Source organism: Phaenicophaeus curvirostris, chromosome 4, assembly GCF_032191515.1.
Source record: "Phaenicophaeus curvirostris isolate KB17595 chromosome 4, BPBGC_Pcur_1.0, whole genome shotgun sequence".
NCBI classification, from domain to species: domain Eukaryota; kingdom Metazoa; phylum Chordata; class Aves; order Cuculiformes; family Cuculidae; genus Phaenicophaeus; species Phaenicophaeus curvirostris.
In genome coordinates, this window is record NC_091395.1 from 58,313,036 (window position 1) to 58,333,345 (window position 20,310).

At 35.8% G+C, this 20,310-nt stretch overlaps 1 protein-coding gene across 3 annotated transcripts in view; it reads right to left on the reverse strand.

Moving 5' to 3' along the window:
• Positions 1–20,310, reverse strand: part of STIM2 (stromal interaction molecule 2) — a 69,654-nt gene that overhangs the window by 25,514 nt on the left and 23,830 nt on the right. For all 3 annotated transcript variants that reach the window (XM_069856209.1, XM_069856211.1, XM_069856210.1), the window contains exon 2: positions 4,323–4,453. In XM_069856209.1, coding sequence (XP_069712310.1) covers positions 4,323–4,453 — 131 coding nt within the window. The remainder of the gene's footprint in view (positions 1–4,322; positions 4,454–20,310) is intronic.

Here is a 20,310-nt window from a genome sequence, read left to right on the forward strand (position 1 = left end):
GTTCAGGCTGGACATCAGAAAAAAATTTTTCAGGGAAAGGGTCATTAGGCACTGGAACAGGCTGCCCAGGGAGGTGGTTGAGTCACCATCCCTGGAGGTGTTTAAGGAACAGGTGGATGAGGTGCTGAGGGGCATGGTTTAGTGTTTGATAGTAATGGTTGGACTTGATGATCCCGTGGGTCTTTTCCAACCTAGTGATTCTATGATTCTATGAATATTCAGAAACGGTCACTTAAAGGAAGATCTTAGGCTGTGAAATATTCTACCCCTTTCGAACTTACTATAGACTACATTACTACTGCTATTCCTGACCAGATCATACTAGCTACTTGTTCTGCTTTAACCTCTGTACAGAAGACAATCATTCTCCCTGTTCAGGCCACTACAGCTAGATTCTTTGTTATTCTTGCTCCTGAGAACATTTTAAGTCAGGCACTTCTGCATATCACTCTTGAGGTTCCAATTTCTTTGACCATACTTAAAAAATCATTCTCCAATCATTTAATTCTTTCAATATTGGAGACTCTTCCTCTCTCCCCACAGTGGTTTTGGGCTTTTTTTTTTGGGGGGTGGTATTGTGTGGGGCTTGCTAAGTTGGATTTTTTTGTTAAATAATTATGCAGGTGCACTTAAAAAAAAATCAAAGTATTTTTCCAGTAAGTGATCTATCCAAAGATCCTACACAAAGCTGTAAATTCACATCACTAGCTTTGTGTGACATCAGACACACAGTAAGATATTAATACTCCAAAAACTTCAATTTATTTTCTTTCTACAGAGAGATTCGTTGAGTAAATGACTTGATGTAGGCTATACATATAGACACTCTTTGGAAACAGGAAAATCCTATGTAAATAGTGAACATATGATAACTCTGTCTTACCGCTTGTTCCTTTTCATCATTAAAACGAATTGCATACATGTGGTGCAACAGATGCCTCCTGAGGCAGATAGCCTCCCACAACACATGATGAAAACCTCAGTTAGTAATACATTCTCTCTTCCAGTTACCCTTTTACAGCCTACCTCTTTAAACCAGTTTAAAGAATTGCAATCTTTTGTAAAGCAATAAAGTAATAACAGCAGGAGACACATTTGATAGAGAAATTCATACTAATTCATATTAGACAGCTCTAATGGCAAGCACAGTCCCTTTCAGCATCCTTCTGGTTTTTTTCTCTGATGTATGATACTATTTTTCACACTGTGACAGTCTACTCTACAGAAATTAGTAACTGCACAATCAAGCATAATCTACTTCAAAGTGCGACACAAATTTATTATCCAAGCCTGTTTTTTTTCTTTAAGTTACATTTCTTGTTTTGAAGTACATAATTCTACATTGAAAACTCAGGGCAAGTATCAGAAAGTTATGTGAATCTTGAATGCCAAGAAATAAATAAATTCAAATATATGAGTAGCTATGACAAAAGCTCTTCCCCCCCCCCAGTATTTTGTAGTAAATACAATTAGGAAAGTATTTTCTAGCAAACTTTAAAGTTCATGTCTTTTCATCTTTATAAATCTAAGCTACACTATTTACTCTAACCTAAGTAACAGACCAAAGCATAAGGAAAAAATTACCTAACCAATTCATGCTCAAACTAGAGCCCCTCTATTTTTTTTTAGAAGACTTCAGCAAATCCCTCATGTGTTTCAATGACTAATAAATCCCATGCTAAAAACTTAGATCAAGTTTCCCCACATCAATTTCATAAAGGTCAAATACAATCTTCCTTCCAATCCACATGTTATATACAAAAGACTCCCAGTATCAGAAAATTTGAGGAAATAGTTTCTTGTAAAAGTTCAAACATTCTCATATCCTAGAGAAATTCTCTCTCTAGAGAATGATTGTGCATGAAAGCTCATTTTACAGAGGAAAAACAAAACTACAACACTGAACAGGGCATGAGGAACATGAGGGAAAATAACAGCGTGCAGGCAATGTGTCTGGAATCACTGTTGCTAGTCCAGCTGAGAACTCCCAAATTAAAACAATTTAAACAAATAGCTCAACATCTTCAGCTCTTGTTACCTTCCCTTCTCAAAATAACTTATTTGCAAGTACTTCCTTACTTAGTGTAAATACACACTTGTAATTTCTAACACAGTTTTAGTGCTGGTAAAACAGAGGAAAGTTGGTTTACATTGTCACATTTTTCCTGCTAAGTAAAAAGCCAATTAATATCCAATCAATATACTGCTCTTCCAAGAGTCTTGTAAGCAAAAAATATGCAGCATGAAACAGGAAGTCCATTACACTATTGTTAAGTAAAATCCCTGTATTTCCTGCAAATCCCTATATTTCCTTCAAAATTCACTTCTAAAACTTTTTTTTAATTGTCAGTCCACATTCCTAATCGAAACAAGCAGCATTACCCAATGTGACAAAAAAAAAATCTCGTTTTGAACAAGTGTATATTAGAATGCATCTAGTATAAATACAGACCTAGTAAAATAAGGTAGCTATGTAACTAGGCCGTCAACAGGTCAAATCTTTGAAGATAATGGCAAAAATCCAGCAAAAGTGCCACAACTAGCATATAGGTTACTTGTTGAACTTGCAATTAAGTTACATTTCTCTAATTTCAGACTTCCTTTTAACATCTTAGAAAAAAACATTCTATGCAAATACACATTCACCACTGGTTTGCATGCAAACTATATGTACAAAAAAGCTCACTTAGGTTTTTTTTTTCCATTAAATATTTCAATCATTAAAACTGAGCTAGCAGGAAAAAAAAAGGTGCTACATTTCTGCCATTTTAAGCACAGTGAATAGTTCAAATACTTAGTTTCACTCATCTCTCTTTACTCCAGCTGTAACAGTAACCCTCATGAACCATTCTAATTTCAGTCATTTTAACAAATTGTAAGAGTAGCTTCTGTTGCTTGGATTTATCTCAACATCCCTCTGAACAGGAAGGTCAGATATAAACATGCTCCACCAGAAACCGGGACAGATCTTTCAAACACCAATTAACAGTTTCCAATGTACAAATACTTCAGTATTTTCTTTTAACTTTCTCAACTGTCACATATACAAACGCAGCTTGAATCAAAAGAAACACACAATTCTCAGAAGCTCCTCAGAAAGCTCACAATCCATCACTAACGATTGAGTTTGTGGATTGGATTGTCCCCATTCCAAACATCAATGGCAATAACTGAATTCTGAAACAACAGAGATAGACTATTTCCAGTGCCTGTACTACCTAACCATGACACTTCCTGAGGTACAATGCAGGTTTTTTTTTCCTCAGAAGTTAAAAAGTACATTACTCTATTCTGGATCACTCTCTCCATCGTACAATATTCCTTCAGAAAACTCCTATCAACCACACATCAATCGTTGTTGATGCTGTTTGTAAACAGTTACACAGAAAAGTAAGTAGCATGACATTAAACTTGACAATAATTCACAACTCATTCAGGGAGAACAATCTTCTCTGAAATGTTACAAAAAAAATAAGATAAATTGGGGCTAGATTCTTCTCCCACTCACCTCCAGTGAGAATGGGCTTCAGAATCACATGGCAATACTCTCATTTTTAGGGGACAGGAGATGAGCAGACATCTTCACTTCCCTTCCTTTCTCAAGCCTGTGCCTGACAACTGCCAGAAAGCAGAATCAAGAACAATAAAACTGCATTTCTGTCCCTACCTAGTAACTTTGAGAATCCTGATAGCAGAGTAAGTGCAAGGGCAAGTCCTTTCCCAGGACCACCAGGAGCCTGCCTACCAAAATCAGTTGAACACAGTCACAAAAATCTTCAGAAAGGTACATACAACCTTACTTAGTTCACAGGACTTAATCTACCATTAGCCTGCAGCAGGAGGCGTCTGTAAAGTGTACGCAAAAACGCATAAGAAAGCTTTCTAGACTGCTGCCTGTTAACAGGTATTGTTCTGTACCATTAATTGCCTTGAACAGATCTAAGGTGACCAGGAAAGCCCGGAAAAGCAAGAAAGCCTTAGAGCAAAGAAACTATAATACCAGGTGGCAGACCACATCAACTCCTAGTTAACTCACTGCAAGCTAAAACAAAACCATTAGCCTACCCCAAACTAATCACAAAAATAACAGCTTTTATACATAGTCGTATAAAACTTTCCTTTAGGCTAGAGCAATGGACAATAATATTCCATTTCAGATAATTCTAGAAGTTAGCCTTTCCTTCAACATTCACCTGTGGGAAAGGCTGAATTAAGAAAAACAACTACTCAAGCATTGGAACACAAAAATCATCTACATAAAAGGGTGGGGGGGCAGTGGGGAGACCTCGCAGATGCACAAATGAAGGCTTTTTTACTCCTACCTCATCGCTTTCATCTACTTCAATACCACCGTCTTTATCATCATCCATTTGCTTATGGATCATGCGGAGAGCTTCTAGACTGTATCGGTCCTCCTCAGTAAAGCATGGTGGGCTGAGTGAACTGCAGGGATCTAAAGCAGAGCGGGGAAAAAACAAAACAGAAATATTAGCTACTGTGTCTCTAGAATACAAAGCTCCCAAGCATGAAAAAGGGCTTAAATTCCTATGCACATGTACTCCAATGCACATAGCCTCCATGTCATAAATGTCCAATTTAGCTGTAAAATAGTAATTCTTATGAAATGGGGTTGAAGGATCAACTCTTTTTTTCATCCAGGAAGGAAGCCCAAAGAATAGGCTGGAATAGTTTGATTTTTTTGTTGGATTTGTTTTTTCCACCCTTGCAATTGCTATCTCAACCTCTTCTTCTATAATCCACCCTTAGTAGTATATCACTGCAATAGCAAATAAAGCCACTACATTTTCCAGCCTCCTTTCTGAAGTCCTGGGATAAACAGAGCAGTGGAGGAAGCAAAAAAAGAATTGTCATCTCCTATAATCACAGCTTCCATAAACACATAACAAAGGGATGGTAACCACACTGCAGATCACATTCAAAGTAGATAGTACTATGGAATGCAAAATGTTCAAGAAGGACTGCAAAAGAAAAAAGCCCATCATAAAGAAAATTCAATTGATAAGATACGATAGCTCAGTCCTGTATGCTCTGATCAAAACCAGCAGTCACTGTGGAACAGGATTCTGGGTCAGAAACAGAACATTTTCATTTGCATTCATTACCGAAGACTCATAATTTACACATATCTGATGGCTTTGCTCCCACCCTGTCAGAATATTATATCTCTGTTCTTTCCCTTCCACAAGGCACATGCCAAATGCTCCAGAATTCTACAATGCATGATGATCAACCATCATTAAAGACTATTTATTCACAGACCTTGGCACTAACTAATAGCTAGCTATTTCATTAATTCTGATGTACCGAATGCCATCAAGGAACAGAAGGTAGAGAAGGATACAGAAATAATTTTATGAAAGTTCAGTTTTAACAAGATAGTGAATTCCAATTGTAATTGCCATTAAAAAATGCACTGACTAGTCCCATAAATTGATACACTCCACTTTAATTGTATAAATGCAAATACAAATTGAGGCAGTATGAGTAATTTATTGCTTTTTGCAGTTTATCAAAGGATTAAGCTTTCATGTTACTACAGAACTTATTAAAGCCTCATTTATAAGTGATGAAAATAAAGCTCACATAGAAATGGCTAGGATCAAGAGCTTGCACAGAAGAATAAATGTGTTACTATTTCCATACCAATTGAGTTGGCATGATTTCACTTTTCTGTCTCTATTATAAATTTTAAAATAATCAAAAATAATGGGTGCTGATAAGATTCAGCTTGCATAAGGCTACAAAGCAGAAGCATGTAGGTAGCAACCATGGCATGGCTAACATCTCAGAAGCACATTAAGAGAACTGATCCCTACAGCTAGACATGAGTCAACACATTCTTATTTTATACACTAGCTTTATTACCCAGAACAGTTACCTGTTACCTTTGCCCATGTGCGAGTTAAACAAAAACAAGCTAAAAAAAGAAAAACCACACAAAAACCCCAAACACAACACTGACACGGCCCCAGAATAGACAGAAATCCTAGTTTTGGAACTACTTCATATCAATCAGAAAGATAAATAACCACACATTAAATCAGTCTAATGACAAAGTTTTCAGCTTTGAAATGCATCACATTTTTGCCTCAAAGAAAAAAAAAATTACTATCATTAGGGTGTTTAAGGATTTAACCCTGTAATACCAAGTGCTTGGTGTAGAAAGTCTTCCCTTGCAATAGAAACGAAACACCTGAAAGTTCTGTTAATAATTAAATTCCAATAGCCATGAATAAAGAATATGACACAACTTAAACACAATCATATATCAGAACCATCCTACTGCAAGATTAGATCTACACTATCTTTTAAGTTATGATTGTCATATTTGTAATAATTGCCATATTTGTCATAATTGTCAGATAAACAGGTCCCTCAAACACAACAACTTGTTTAATTTGTAATTAGCTCTACTGTTACACAGAAGATGTTAGATAAATAGTGTTCACACTCTACAAGAACCCACTCAAATGCTTCGCCATTTTATTCAGCTAAAAGCCCAGCTTTTTAAATCAAAAGGCTTTCTCAGAGTACATTTTCTCAACACTGAGGTTGATCTGTTTCTTAATTGAAGTACTCATTTAGCTTAAATATACCCTTTTCTTTTGTTATTTAAGCATGAATCACTTTAAAGAGCTATGACTCTTCTTGATAGAAGTAAACAGGCTGCTCGTGCTCCAAATGTCCCATGCATTGGCTCCAAGAACATTTGATCTCTCTCACAAGACAATACCGTTCCAATTTCTCCTTTTGGGACTGGAAAACATGAAGTAGGACCACATCTCAACTGTAGTAAAAAAATAACCCACTCAGAACTAAGATTTACCTTCAAACTCATCTACTTATAGCAAAATTAAACATTCGCAGACTGACAACACTCATCACCTCCCTCTTCAGAAAACAATCTCAAAACAAATTTAAGCAATAACCTAAAGAATAAGAAAAACATTTGAAAAGCATACCTGTGAAGCCCTACTGAATCAGGAAAAAAAACAACCGATGGAAATTTCATCCTCTGCAGCTCTGAAGAAGGTTAAATGCAAGACTTTGCCTCATTTGCAAGGCAGAAACAATTTAAATTAATACTAGATTAAATATCTTCAGAAACTTCTCAAACAGCCAGTTAATTAAGATAAAAGCCAAAAGGAAAATTCTCAAAATATAGCAAGCACCATAAATACAGGCCTAAGGCCTCACAACAAATAAGTGTAATTAATAATTTATTTTTTACTTTGAATCCACACTACTGAAGGTGTTCTGGGATTACAAAACTTCTAGTGCCCTCCAAGGACAATTTCATGTGTGGATCAATTTCTCTGTCACAGTCTGGTGTCTTGTCAAAAAACCACTTAGTCCAAAATCATCATCAGAGGAAAGAGCATAGAGATGACGCCAAAAAGCTCAGTCAGGGAGTGAACCTGATAGATTAGAATTTGGCCCTTCCTTTAACAAACAGCACAGAAGAATTAGCAAAGCAAACAAAATAGATACAGTTTAGATGGAGCGGACAAGAGGCATATGAGCACACCATATATCACTCTAGTAAAGAGTAATTTTAAACCCCCGTTTTTAATGTTGCTCAGAAGCAAGAAAGTTTCAGAACTTCTGGTTGTGATGAGGAGGGAATTTGTTACTAAAAAATTAATGTCAAATCAACAGCTCAAGAAACTTGGCAGAGGCTTATGAACCAATCCTCCCTCCTGCTTTGAATAGCTAAGTAACTGTGTCCTAGTTCCGAAGCAAGAGGAGAAAGTAGTTTTCGCTAGTCCAGGGAGCTGCATAAAGCCATGGATATAGACCAGTCATACAGGAAACAGTTTGATAAAGAACCAGGTATGGAGTTATCCAACCTAGTATCCAGGAAACTTCGTATTTACAGATAAGGGGAAAGCAACACTTCAAACTTTTTTTTCCCCCCTTACCTTTTTTCTCTCCTTTTAGTGAGGCTTAAATAAGGTGAGAAAAACTCCAGTCCAAAAATCTCCTGAACTTTAGAATCACCGGTTTTTTTAAAACCATTGCGTTAAGGCGACAGGGGTTAAACTTAAAAAATGGCACTGTCAACACAATCCAGTAAGGAAAGTTAATTACACCTTAAGTTCCATGCCAGAAAAGCCTTTAAAATTTACTTTTGGAATACACGGAATACACCATTATAAATCATATTACTTTTTTTATTTTACTGCATTTACTTTTTCCTAAATTGTTGTGAACACAGAAGACTTCAGAAAGAGCTGACAGAGCAACAAATAGTCCACAATCTCATGGTTATCTCATACGCCCTCTTCTGTATATGGACACAGAGCATAAAACTATGACTGTGCCAAAGCCTGTGACAGAGGGACTCCAGCCATGTGTTTGCAGTTCCAGTCTGACCTCTGAAGTCACTAAGTCCTTAAGTCCTCTCGACACCTCAAAGAGCCTTTTTAAGAATACAAGGACACACAAAACCTTTATGATTTTCAGAGGTACCTGGAACCAGATACACACCTCCAAAATTAAAAGCCTTTAAATTAGTTCACTCAGAGCAACATACAATTGGGATTTATTTGGAAAGATTGGCTACTACATGTAATTTTTCTTCTGTCAGGATGATCAGCAGTCATCAGGAAGGAAGAACACATTTTTACGCTTACATGTGGCAGTCCTAAGGAAGCCCACAGTGTTTCCATGACTGCCTTTTTCTGATGAACTCAGGAGTGTACCATGTTCTGCTAGTTTTATGATTCCTCATTCCTAAGAAGCCATCTGGGATAATGTGAAGCCTCAGAGAAAAGGCAAGCACTACACACAAGCATCAGCTTCCTAAGTACATACTCTCAGCTTAAAATAACTGTGTTCCAGCAAACCATGATGACAGAAGTAGGATTTCTTTACATTTTCCAGAGCCAAAGCAGGTGACTGCAATATCCTCAACCCCCTACCAAATGTATCTTCATCTAACTAGGATTTCTATTTCCTTACATTTCTTTTGCACCTTAGTTTTACACTGTACTTTAATATATTGCAATTCTTCATCAACCAATGTGATTCTTTGGGGGGAAAAAAAAAAAACCTGTAAGAGAGTCATGACTTTTAAAGACCTGAGTACAAATCTGAGTGTCAGATACAGTAGTGATTCTTAAAATTACTGAAAAGCAAATGTTTTCAAAAATTCCACCAGATGTTCAAAACAGGTGTTCACAATAAAGGCAACAAACATATTGCTTTTATCTTAAATCCTTACATAAGGTGCTGTTAAAATCTTCAAATGCTTGAAGAACAGCCAAAGAGTGAGCTTCCTTTAGTGTTTCAATCAAAAGCTCCCAAAGCAAATCACTCCTACTCTTAATAATTAAACTCCTCCATATGGCAAGTAGGCTGAGCAGGATATAACAGTTAACTTGACAATGTCATTTGTGACATTTATTTAAATGATTACAGTGAAAAATAAAAATCATCACTGCAGCATATCTTTCCACTGAAAACATCTTAAAAAACAGACAAAATTTTGACAAAAAGGGCAGAATACACTTATCTTCTAATCACAACACTGATGTTACTTAAATGAGCTTCCTGAAGAGGAAAATGCAATAATACCAATGACAGCAGAGGAAGGGGAAGGGGTGCAACAGGAAAGGATATCCAGGAAGTTGTTGTCTCCAGAAAATATTAAAATGTAAAATTTCACATTAGATATTTCCAATACTCCATATTAGAAACTCAGGCAATTCCTGAAATAAGCTTTATAAACCCAGGCAATTAAAGCAGATGTAACTCGGATTAAACTCCTGGCTGCAAAGTCTGGTATTCAAAGCATTTGTTTCTGAATATATGCATAATGCTAAAAAACTTCCTACAACTACTTGTAGCTCTGTGAAAGCTGTCATAATTCTTTTAAAATCCACTGAACATCCTTCAGTAAAATAAGATAACATTTCAAGCAACCTTAAAATAATTCAATACCACTTCCACATGTATACAAGTGATCCTTGCATGAGATCCAAAGCTGGTTTTGTCAGAATTGAGAAGTGTCCATTTATTCTGCCATTTCAGCATCTTTAATACATGCAAATCATATTTCCACCCCTACATGGAAACTTGATGAGACAAGAAAGCCTTTGATTTTTCCTTAAATCACCATTAGCTCATCTCTGCATTCTCCACACCCACAAAAAAGCTGTCTAATTCTGAACTTCAATTTCAGAGGGGTTATATGCAGGAAGGGGAAAAAAAAAGTCACAAAATACTGAAATCAGAGTTTGTTATTTAAAGCAGAAATTCAGTCAAATAATGCCATTAGCAAAATCAAGCATTAAGGCAGGTTTTGACTAAAACTTTTCTAATTCCTCCTAGATAAAAAACTTCAAAAGGAACTGCAGAATGGCAGACAATTTTCTGATCACCTGTTAAAACATTCAAAGCATGATACATGATCTTAGAAAGCTATTTAATAACTTGATAGCATCAAAGGAAAAGATAGGAAAGGAACTCTCGACAAAGAGACTTAAATTTAATGTCAAATCTAATTTTACTGTAATTTAACAGTATCAAAAGCACCTATCCAAAATCAGCAATGCTTGTTTAAAAAGGAGCTTACAAAAAGAGGTTTGACTATGTTAATCACGTAAACGATTCTTCTGACAAGACAAAAGTATCTAAACCCTTCATTTAGACTGTTAAGAAATTAATTACTAAATTATAACACTGCTCTGTCTGACTAAACAAAAAATCAAGAAGATAGATTCATGGCTTTTCCATCTCCTTCCCACACCCTCCCTGAGCAATGACACAGTTTGAAGGGAAGAGGAAGTTGGACAATTATTGTATACAATGGCCAAAGCAGACTGATTTAGGAGAGGAACTCCTGCCAACCCTAACAAAGCAGGATAAGAAGAAGCTGGGAGATGCATCTTACACAAGCCATCAAATATTCTCCATTTTTCTCCTTCAAACCTTAACAATACTTACTATACAAACCTACAAGCACGCTCAGTTAAGAAAAAAAAAAAAAAACTTTACTCTTAGCAACAGGAGAGTCTGACTCACTTAAATTTATTAGTACAAGGACAAGCAGGGAAATATTATTGCAGTTTAAATCTAAGTTTTCATTCATGTATCTCTATTTGTTAGTAAAGAGTATTTAACACACCTTTGAAATGTACGATGTACTCTTTGCATGTTTTAGCAATTATTGCCATCTAAAATTAGAATAGCTCCAAGAAAAAATAAATTTACATAGGTTCAAAGATGGTCTAAATTCATAGCTAACAACCCTAACTCAAACAAAATGAACAAGATAGTCAGTATTTTTGCCTTATATCCTGTACATGTTTTAGAAGTTACAGCTGTCAAAGAAACAGGACTGCAAATTTACTATTTGAGTTCACTTGCCAAGCAAAAATTAACTAAGCTGATGAAATAAACTACAGATACGTATTCATATATACTCAGTGACAATGCATAACACAACTAAGCACATCGAACAATATCCATCTAAACTATTTATATATTTTAGGTCTAACTAGCTGTTTTCTGCTGTTCTAAAAACTTTCCTCCTTTTCTAACAGCAGTAAGCTGGGAAAGACACAGCATATTCCTGATCATAAAATTTAATCTATCAAGAATTTGTCAGCTCTTAGGGAAAAACAGTAGCACAGCATTTAAGCCACTTTGTTATTTGGTCAGGAAATCAGAAAAGCAATTTACAGATGACATTTAAATGCCTGACAACACGTCCATGTAATTCCTAAAGCAAACTTCCTACTAACAGTTATTCAGCTAAAACTTCATCTTCTTGCTTAGAATTCCATCCTTGTTAACACATCTGCTGTGCATTAAATCTGGAAGCCTCATCTTTAGCCTCCTGGTGAATGTGAGCAGTCAATATTCAGTGTACCAGTTTCTATTCAGACATTGCTCAAGAGCTAACCAGAACATGAGCCACTATGTTTCTTTCCGGAAGATAATGATCTGCAAAATACAGTCACCGGGATTGCATAGCTGACAGTTTAAGGGTTAACAAAGATTTTGCATGACAAAAAGGTAGTTCACAATTTCTTGGAATGAAAAAGGGAGGGAGGGGAGCACTTGAAAGGATTTTGCTACTTCACATATTCTTTTTAAGAGTCTAGTAGAAGACAATACTCTTTAAAATCATATTTTAAGACCTAAATCCTTACACTTCTAGACATGTAAACTGAAACGTGTTAATACACTCTGAATTATAATTGTAAAGTCATTAATTATTTTCATATAAAATTATATAGAACTTTAAACTTATACTTTTAACCACACCAGTTTTTCCTCTATTTGTTTCTACATGTGATTCATAATCATATCTTATATCCATGAATCAGGCACGTAAGCGTGACATTACTGACATTACTGAATTACTTGTCTTTTACACCATCTGATCTAGTATGTATATTATTAACTGTTCTAACCAAGGAATCAAATTTAATCCTCTGTGAGCACCATCTGTAGCATCATCATTTCCCTCAGAGTTCCTGTAACAACATGTTGTCAGGATGTATTTATACTTTAAGAGAGCATATCATAATTATACAACTGAAACCTAAATTAAAAAGACGTAACATTGTACTTATAATATAGCAATCTTAGCATCAGGGCACTCTTATTTTATACACAAATCTGTTAAAGATTCTAGCATTACATTTGCCAGCCTATGCAATGTTTGTACTTTAGAAATACAAAGGCATTGAGTGAATAGATTTGTTTTATTTAATCAATAACATCATAATGAAACACTCCTTTTTAGCACTATTCAACATATCGGTAATTAGAAATATATAAACATCAGCTTCATTAAACAGTCCTATTAGTTTATGTGAAAACTTGGTAGAGGAGATTGCTGGCTAGTTAGGGACTATCCTACTTCCAGAAGCTGACATGAACTGCCCTGCACTTAACACTCAACTCCAGACTGCACAACAGGCAGTTTTGCTTGTACTAATATGCTGCTAAATATTTTTCTGGTGATGAATTTCACCAAGTGATAAACCGCGCTGACAAATCTGATGACGGTGTCCCTGTTCACCTTGGCTTATTTGATGCAAATAAGATCTAAAGAGCCCGTGTTTTTTTAAAAAAAGAAAAAAAAAATGTAAAAGAAGGCATAAAAAATTCGATAGTCACAACTTTGGAAACAGCATATCATTATTATGCTACTGTTCAAACTTAACACAGGTACTTACAATTATCAGAATGTTAGAATAAACTATAGTTGCACCTACCTTAGATATCTTTTAGTCGATAACACTGTGATAAATGTATTTTGGGCCCCATAAAAATAGTAGCAAATAGTGTAGTGTTCCAGTATGTATTCCATAGTTGTTAAAGTGGTCATTAAAACATAAGACAGTTCTTACACAATGAGCACATACTGAACCCTCACACTCTGCAGAGAGTCACACTCTGGAATTATATAGAAGAGCAAAAGAGAAGACTCAGTTCAATTAAACAGCTCCAAATTTAGAATAAGTAAGAAATTCTGTTTAAAAAAAGAATTCATACTACAAACACATGGCTCTTCCCATCAAAGTCCAATACAATTCACACACAAGTTTAAGATAGTTTTCCACATCTAGACAAATCTCAAGAAGTCATGGGCAAAGAAAACTGCAGTGGTCCTAAACATTCTAAATTTGCCTGAACAACACACATTGCAAAATAAAACTTGTGCAGCTTTGAATAACATCAGTTGCCCCCCATGAGCATATTCAAGATGCAAGGAAGAGCCAAGGCAATCATTTTACGTATGCCTTAAAGTAGAATAAGGCAAAGACTTACTCTAAAAGGATTCCTAACTATTCATACCTCTGTCATTCATTCCTGTTGCACCACTATCCCCTTCCCTTGTACCAACATAAGCACATTTGTGCAATCATGCTTCAAGAAAGGATCAGGAAACTCATTGTGGCTGAGGTGGTTCTCTATGTGCCTGCACAAACACTTGCGAGAGCAAAAGCTCAGGGTGGGGAGGAGAAGGAAACCCATGCAGAAGTAGGCAGAAGCAGGCAGAGCCAGTGCTGCTGCTAAATCCAGTGACACAGTAGGTAAACAATAAACTGAAAAATGGAATTAATGCAGTGGAACAGCATCTATGCTACTTGAGTAGAAAACCCCAGCTCCACTGTTTCAGATCCTTGTTTCCCCATCAAGAGGCACAAAGGACATGTGCCAGACTACTTGCTGCAATTAACAACCGTCAAGTGGAAAAATTATGTACATTATTTACCTGCAACAAGTTGATGTCACAGCTGGACTCAAATACAACATTGAACTCTCTACTTCAAGTAATCTGTGTTTTTTCAAGTAGATTTTGTGGCCTGTAAAACCTAAAACAGACTCCTACAGCAGGAGTTGGAGTAACAGCAAACACAAATAAAACACTCCACAGAATGTGACAAAACTTCTAACATCTCTGCTGGCAAGCTTGGAATTTGTGTGTTCTCCAAGATTCTCCCCACAAGAGAAGTCACAAGCTCCAAATGTAGCCTTCTTTGGCTGCAGCCAGCCCACACCACAAACTGTAGGTCTTCAGAGACATCTCACCTCTACAAACTTAGACCAGCAAGCTCAAGGTGCCTGCTAGACACATCTGTCCCAAATATTGCTATAGTCCCTTCAATTCAAGCTCCAATTTTTCAGTCAGTTTCCAAAACCTAGGAGCCAGGATATGCATTAAGAATTCAACACACAGGACTATAAAACAGCAATCTAATATGTTCTTTCCCAAAGCTGACAAACTATGACACTTCGCTACATAAAAACAAGCTATATAAAACAAGTGCAGGGTTTGTTTTTTTTCATTTTGTTCAGGGGCTTTTTTGTATTTTTACTACTGGCAGCACAAGACAGTTTTCTGAAGAGCAGAAAGAGCCAGGAAGATACTCACAGAAAGCTCAAAGTAAAGAACAAGAAAGTATAAATAGCTTTTAAACTTTAACACTGACAACTGAGGCTACGACCAACTGCAAAAGAATATTGGTGCAAAATATCTTTAAAATTAACCAGTGACATTAAGAGATATAGAATCTACTCTTAAGTCCCCACTTATGTCCCCATGTACGTGCCTGACATACACTGGGAAAAAAATCAAAGCAAAGTGAAAAGCATTCAACTTTTACCAGATGACGATTACTTATAAAGTACTTGTAATGACTCGTGACATACGCGTAATTTCTTGAAACATAAAATTTTAGTGTATATTTTAGTGTTTTATACAAGACCTTAAACACTAATATTTATTAGTATCCATTAGATTTGAAAAGGCTAAAGCAAGAAGATAACATCCTTGTTTTCTTAAAACTCTGCTGGACACATACTGTGAATGGAACTGGGTATCTCATGCACAATTACCAACGCTTCTGTTATTTGCTCCCTGCAGCTGAGAGAAGTAGAAAAACAGGCACAGAGCCAAATTCCAACATACACGAGTTTCTGTTACATTACCTCTTCTAATACATCAAGTATCAACATATTCACACAGCTCATCATTTTCAATATCAAAAAGGATACTAACTTCCAAAAGTTAAAAAAGCCACCTGCCAGTCATTAAGCATAAGCAAAAGTAAACCAGAATTGTGAAAGATTAATTCTACTTCAATGTATTCAATTAGATCTCATTTTCAAAAATTCCAGTAAGTTAATTTCACATGACACCTTCCGTTTCCCACAGAAACGGAAATACATTACAAATAGAATACGCAGGAAGAACACTTCCTGAATTAGGATTGTTTTCAGATACATTAGGGTTTCTGTCTTGTTTTGTTAGGTGTCCTCTTGCGAGGTTCTGGCCTCCATAGACAATAAAACACATCTGAAGTCCTTTATTCACACCTCAAAGGTGTTTTGTAACACTATTCTAAGCCAAAGTGAAATTACAAAGTAATCAAATACAAGGAACACATTCTTCTACAGGTTTTATCTGCACGGTCTGTTCTCATGACCTAAATGCAACACCTGACAAAGCTGACATCCAAATACCAACCATTCCATGTGGGCCACATCTATCAGCCAACATAAATGCTTTATTATTTTCTGTATTATTGAAGTGATTTGTAGAAATTTTCACTTTAGATCCGGGTTTTTTTCTGTAACAATTTTAAAGCCACTTTTATACCAAGTCATCTCCTGGTGGGGAGAGGGACACTGTTTTCACGTTTACTGAGCACAATCAACATATATTTGATACCAGAAAATGGGTAACATAGTTAGACCTTACTTCCCTAAACTGCTTGCTGAAGTTCTCTCCATCCAAGTGGTCTAATTACCAATGCCAAACCAAAACCAGTTGACATAGTCTCTAATAACCTAAGTATTTTAAAACGTATTCAGCTAACATTATAAGAAAATCAAAAGTTTCCAATCTAGGAGATACTTCCAGAAAAATTCCAGTCATTCAGAAATTTTCTCTGGAAACAACATGAACCAAAAGTATTAGATGCATGCTTGAGACAGATTAAAACAACAATATTTGTATATGTGACAAAGATGGGACTATTACAAGACAAGAACTGAAACAACTTTGAAAACCATGGTTTCAATACGTTACTTCAAAGTGGTAGCATCACAAATCGAAAGCTTAGTACATTCACCATACTGTAAGCATACAGCTATCCTGCAGTTATTTTCTCACTTCCTTTATCTATGGTAACATTATAAACAGCCTACACCAGACAGACTATACTACTGACCCACTACCCTACTAGCTTAGCAGTAATTAAACAATTCTGGTTTTCTTTCCTTTCATTAAATTTTAACTTGACTATCTAAAATCTTAAGATTTATTTAAATAAAGATGAAAGTGTCAAGGTGTTAAGGAGAGAAGACTTCCATCCAGGTATATCAGAAATTCAATTTGAAAACTTTCTTTTAACCAAATCTACAAATTTACTTCTCTGTGAGCTACTAATTCCCTATCTTATGCAAGATAATACTCAAGAAGCACTCTGAATCTGTTAAAAGTTTTGAGTAACGAGCTCTCCATCTTTTTCTCACTGGAGTAATAAGAAATTATTCCATTTTCTGCTCATATATCTTCTTAAACTTTTCTACACATGATTTCACCTCATTTTTCTCAGAAGCCTACTGCTTACTATTCATATGTTACGGTTTAACACATGGATAACCTCAAGGCAGAAAAAAAATCTTTCAAAATGTACATTTTTAATTAGACTGAAGCAAAACATTTAAGTATCTCCTATACAGAGACAGATTATCATTTTACAAGAAGACAACTGGCAATCTACAATACTCAAGTAAACTTTTGCATTGTTTGGCCATAGGTATACACATGAATACACACATAGAATCATTAAAGTTAGAAAAGGACTCCAATACCACCAAGTGCAAGAGTCAGCCCAACGCTACCATGCCTAATAAATCATGTCCCAAAGCACCAAGTCTGCACACTTCTGGAACACTTCCAGGTACCATGACTGCACCACTTGCAGCATGCAGCTGTTCTTATTTTGGAGGCTCATTTTGAATCCATTAATCCTACATGTTCTTATGACTTAGCACAACATTTGTAAGGTAAAAAAGAACTTGTTCAATTTTGTTAGGATTAAAAGAAAACAAAGTTTCAGTCCTATATAATTTCAAGATTAGGATTGATTTTCAGAAAACTGGGCTTGTTTAATCTTGCAAAGAGGAGGCTAAAGTAATCTAACAGTAGCCTTCAGCTAGCTACTTCACAGCAGATGGCAAACCCTCCACAGAAGGGGCAGAACATACAAAAGGAGACAACAGCAAAATTACACACTGAGAAGGTCATGCCTGACATCAGGAAACCCGTTTTTGCTAGGAGGGCATTGCAGCACTATGCCCTGGCTACTCTGAGGATGTGGTGTCTTCACCCTTAAAGACTTTGAGAAGCTGGCCAAATGACTTGTTTGTCATACAATGTTGACATTCTTGCTCAAAGCAAAAGTCCAACATTGAGTGGTCCTTTTCAATCAGCATCTCTACCATCCCTTTTGAAAAGCAGATTCTAAAATAAAAACTTCCCCCCTCCCCCAGTACTGAGGGCTCCAATTCACAAATACAAATAAAAATAATACCATTAGTCATACTTATGTACAAAATGTTAGTCAAAATGTTAATTGTATCCTCACCATATGTTCCCAGGATGCTCTTGGGAAGTATGCTCTTGTGAAGAAGCTGCTGACCCACAACATTTACATCCCAAATTATTAAGTAAATATCTAATGACAACAAACAAAAGAAAGAACAAGAAGAAACAGCACCGACATCCGTGCACAGGTTTTACTGCCTTTCAATGTGTATATGTATTCCTCATGTCAATAGTAAAGAATGTTTCTATTCATGCATACAAATTAACTGCTTCGGAATGCCTTTGCCAAATCTGTATGGTTTTACCACCACACCAGCTCAAACCAGTACATTGTATATATAATGCAGTGATACGAGTTTCAGCAGAATTCAAGGCATGCTGAAAGACAACAAAGAAGAGCGTGTCAAGAACTGGTATGCCTGTAGAAACTGAGTTTGAAAAAGGGTGATGATCATTCAGAAGAAAAAATCCACCACAACAAGAATAGGCATGTTCATTCAAGAGTAAGGGTTTTTTTAAAGCTACACTATGTTGTGTAACATTGTTTTGCATCTTGTAATTCCATAAGAAACATGTTTATTAATAAGGAGACATTTTGGACACACAACCTTATGAGGGAAAAAAAGCTAAAATTCTACTTATATATGGCCATGTCTAGCCCCAAATACATGACAACTTGGACCTTTAAATGATAAGTCTATTGTAAGAGTCTACACTTCCAACCCAAACTATTCTCTGATTCTGTTATTCTGACACACAGTTTTCTAAAGCTCTAGTAAAAGTCCATATTGTTTTGGTAAGAAGTCTCACTTATCCTTTCAGCAATTAAAAAAAACCCAAACTTTTAATGTCTTTATTGACATTTACACAAGTTTACATATAAATATTTTGAGAATATTTAACAATTATCCTATGCAGAAGATGGATAGAGAAAAGACTGTTATTTCAAAAAGCTTGCACTATTTTTATAAGCAGCAAAAGTATTTCTCATGAAGTGTTATATAAGTTACTGCACTACAACTGCAATCTTGATCAAAAATAAGATTCAAGATACTGTTGGCTAAGTTGCAGTCAACACCAGGAGAAAGGCAAAGAAAAGGGTGTGGAAATGGTAGAAAAGGAGATGAGACAGTAAACCATCAGTTGTATAGACCTACTTAGAGCAATGTAACAAAAGCACACATAGCCTCTATTTTGATTGCAAAGCTGTAGAAACCATTCCATATATGGAACGCAATATAACAAAGAAGCAACTAAAATCAGATAAAATGAAGTGAAATTCAGGAGATTCACAGAATAAACGCAACCAACTCCCTGAAAACGTACCCAAATCTATTCCGATAGAGTTCTGTTTTTAAGCTGCAAGTTCTACCTCAACAGGAAAAACACTAAGCCCAGAGCTCATTTGTGTGTAACTACCCACAGCAGCACCTCACAAAAGGTGCAAACCCTGAAGCAAATTCAGGGCTTAAACAGAATGCTAACAAGAAATCATGCCAACCTTTTCTGAACAGCACCAGCTGTTCCATGGAACTGCACACAGAACATGAGTATTATTTACTGAAAAGTGGACTTTAATGCAATTAACTAAAACCTTTTCTCTACCATTTGCCAGGAATACCTCACCTAGTAAGCAGAGTAAAGTTATTAACATTCTTAAGTAACAGTACTCCAGTCTCAAGCATCAAACTGACATGCAAAATCAACGTATCGAACTTTTAATTTTACTAAAATTACTGATGTAAACAAGTGCAATTTTCATTAGGCTTGTTTTTTTGTTAATGATCTGCAAGTTTTGCGACTACAGAAAGCAGTAAGTAGTGCAAACTACCAGCAGTAAAATTTAATCTCTGCACTGTATAACAGAATCTTTGTTAGGTTTGTGGTTTTTTTAGAAGTGTGATTATTTCAACCCAAGTTTTAATAAACAAACTTAAACACTGGAGTTCTTTGAATTCCCTTGTTTCATATGAGATCACATGGCTATTGATTTACTGATCCCTTACAAAGGATTATCTGTTGTAGTAAAACCTGATTAATAGAACAGAATTAATTTAGCTTGGCAACTAAAATAAATATTACACTACTATTTTAAAGCCATGGACAACATTGCAGGACAACTAAGATTGAGGCATGAAGTATCTACTATTCAAGTACAAAAAGCCAACAACTTACATAAATATAAAAAAAAAAAAACCTTTGATAAC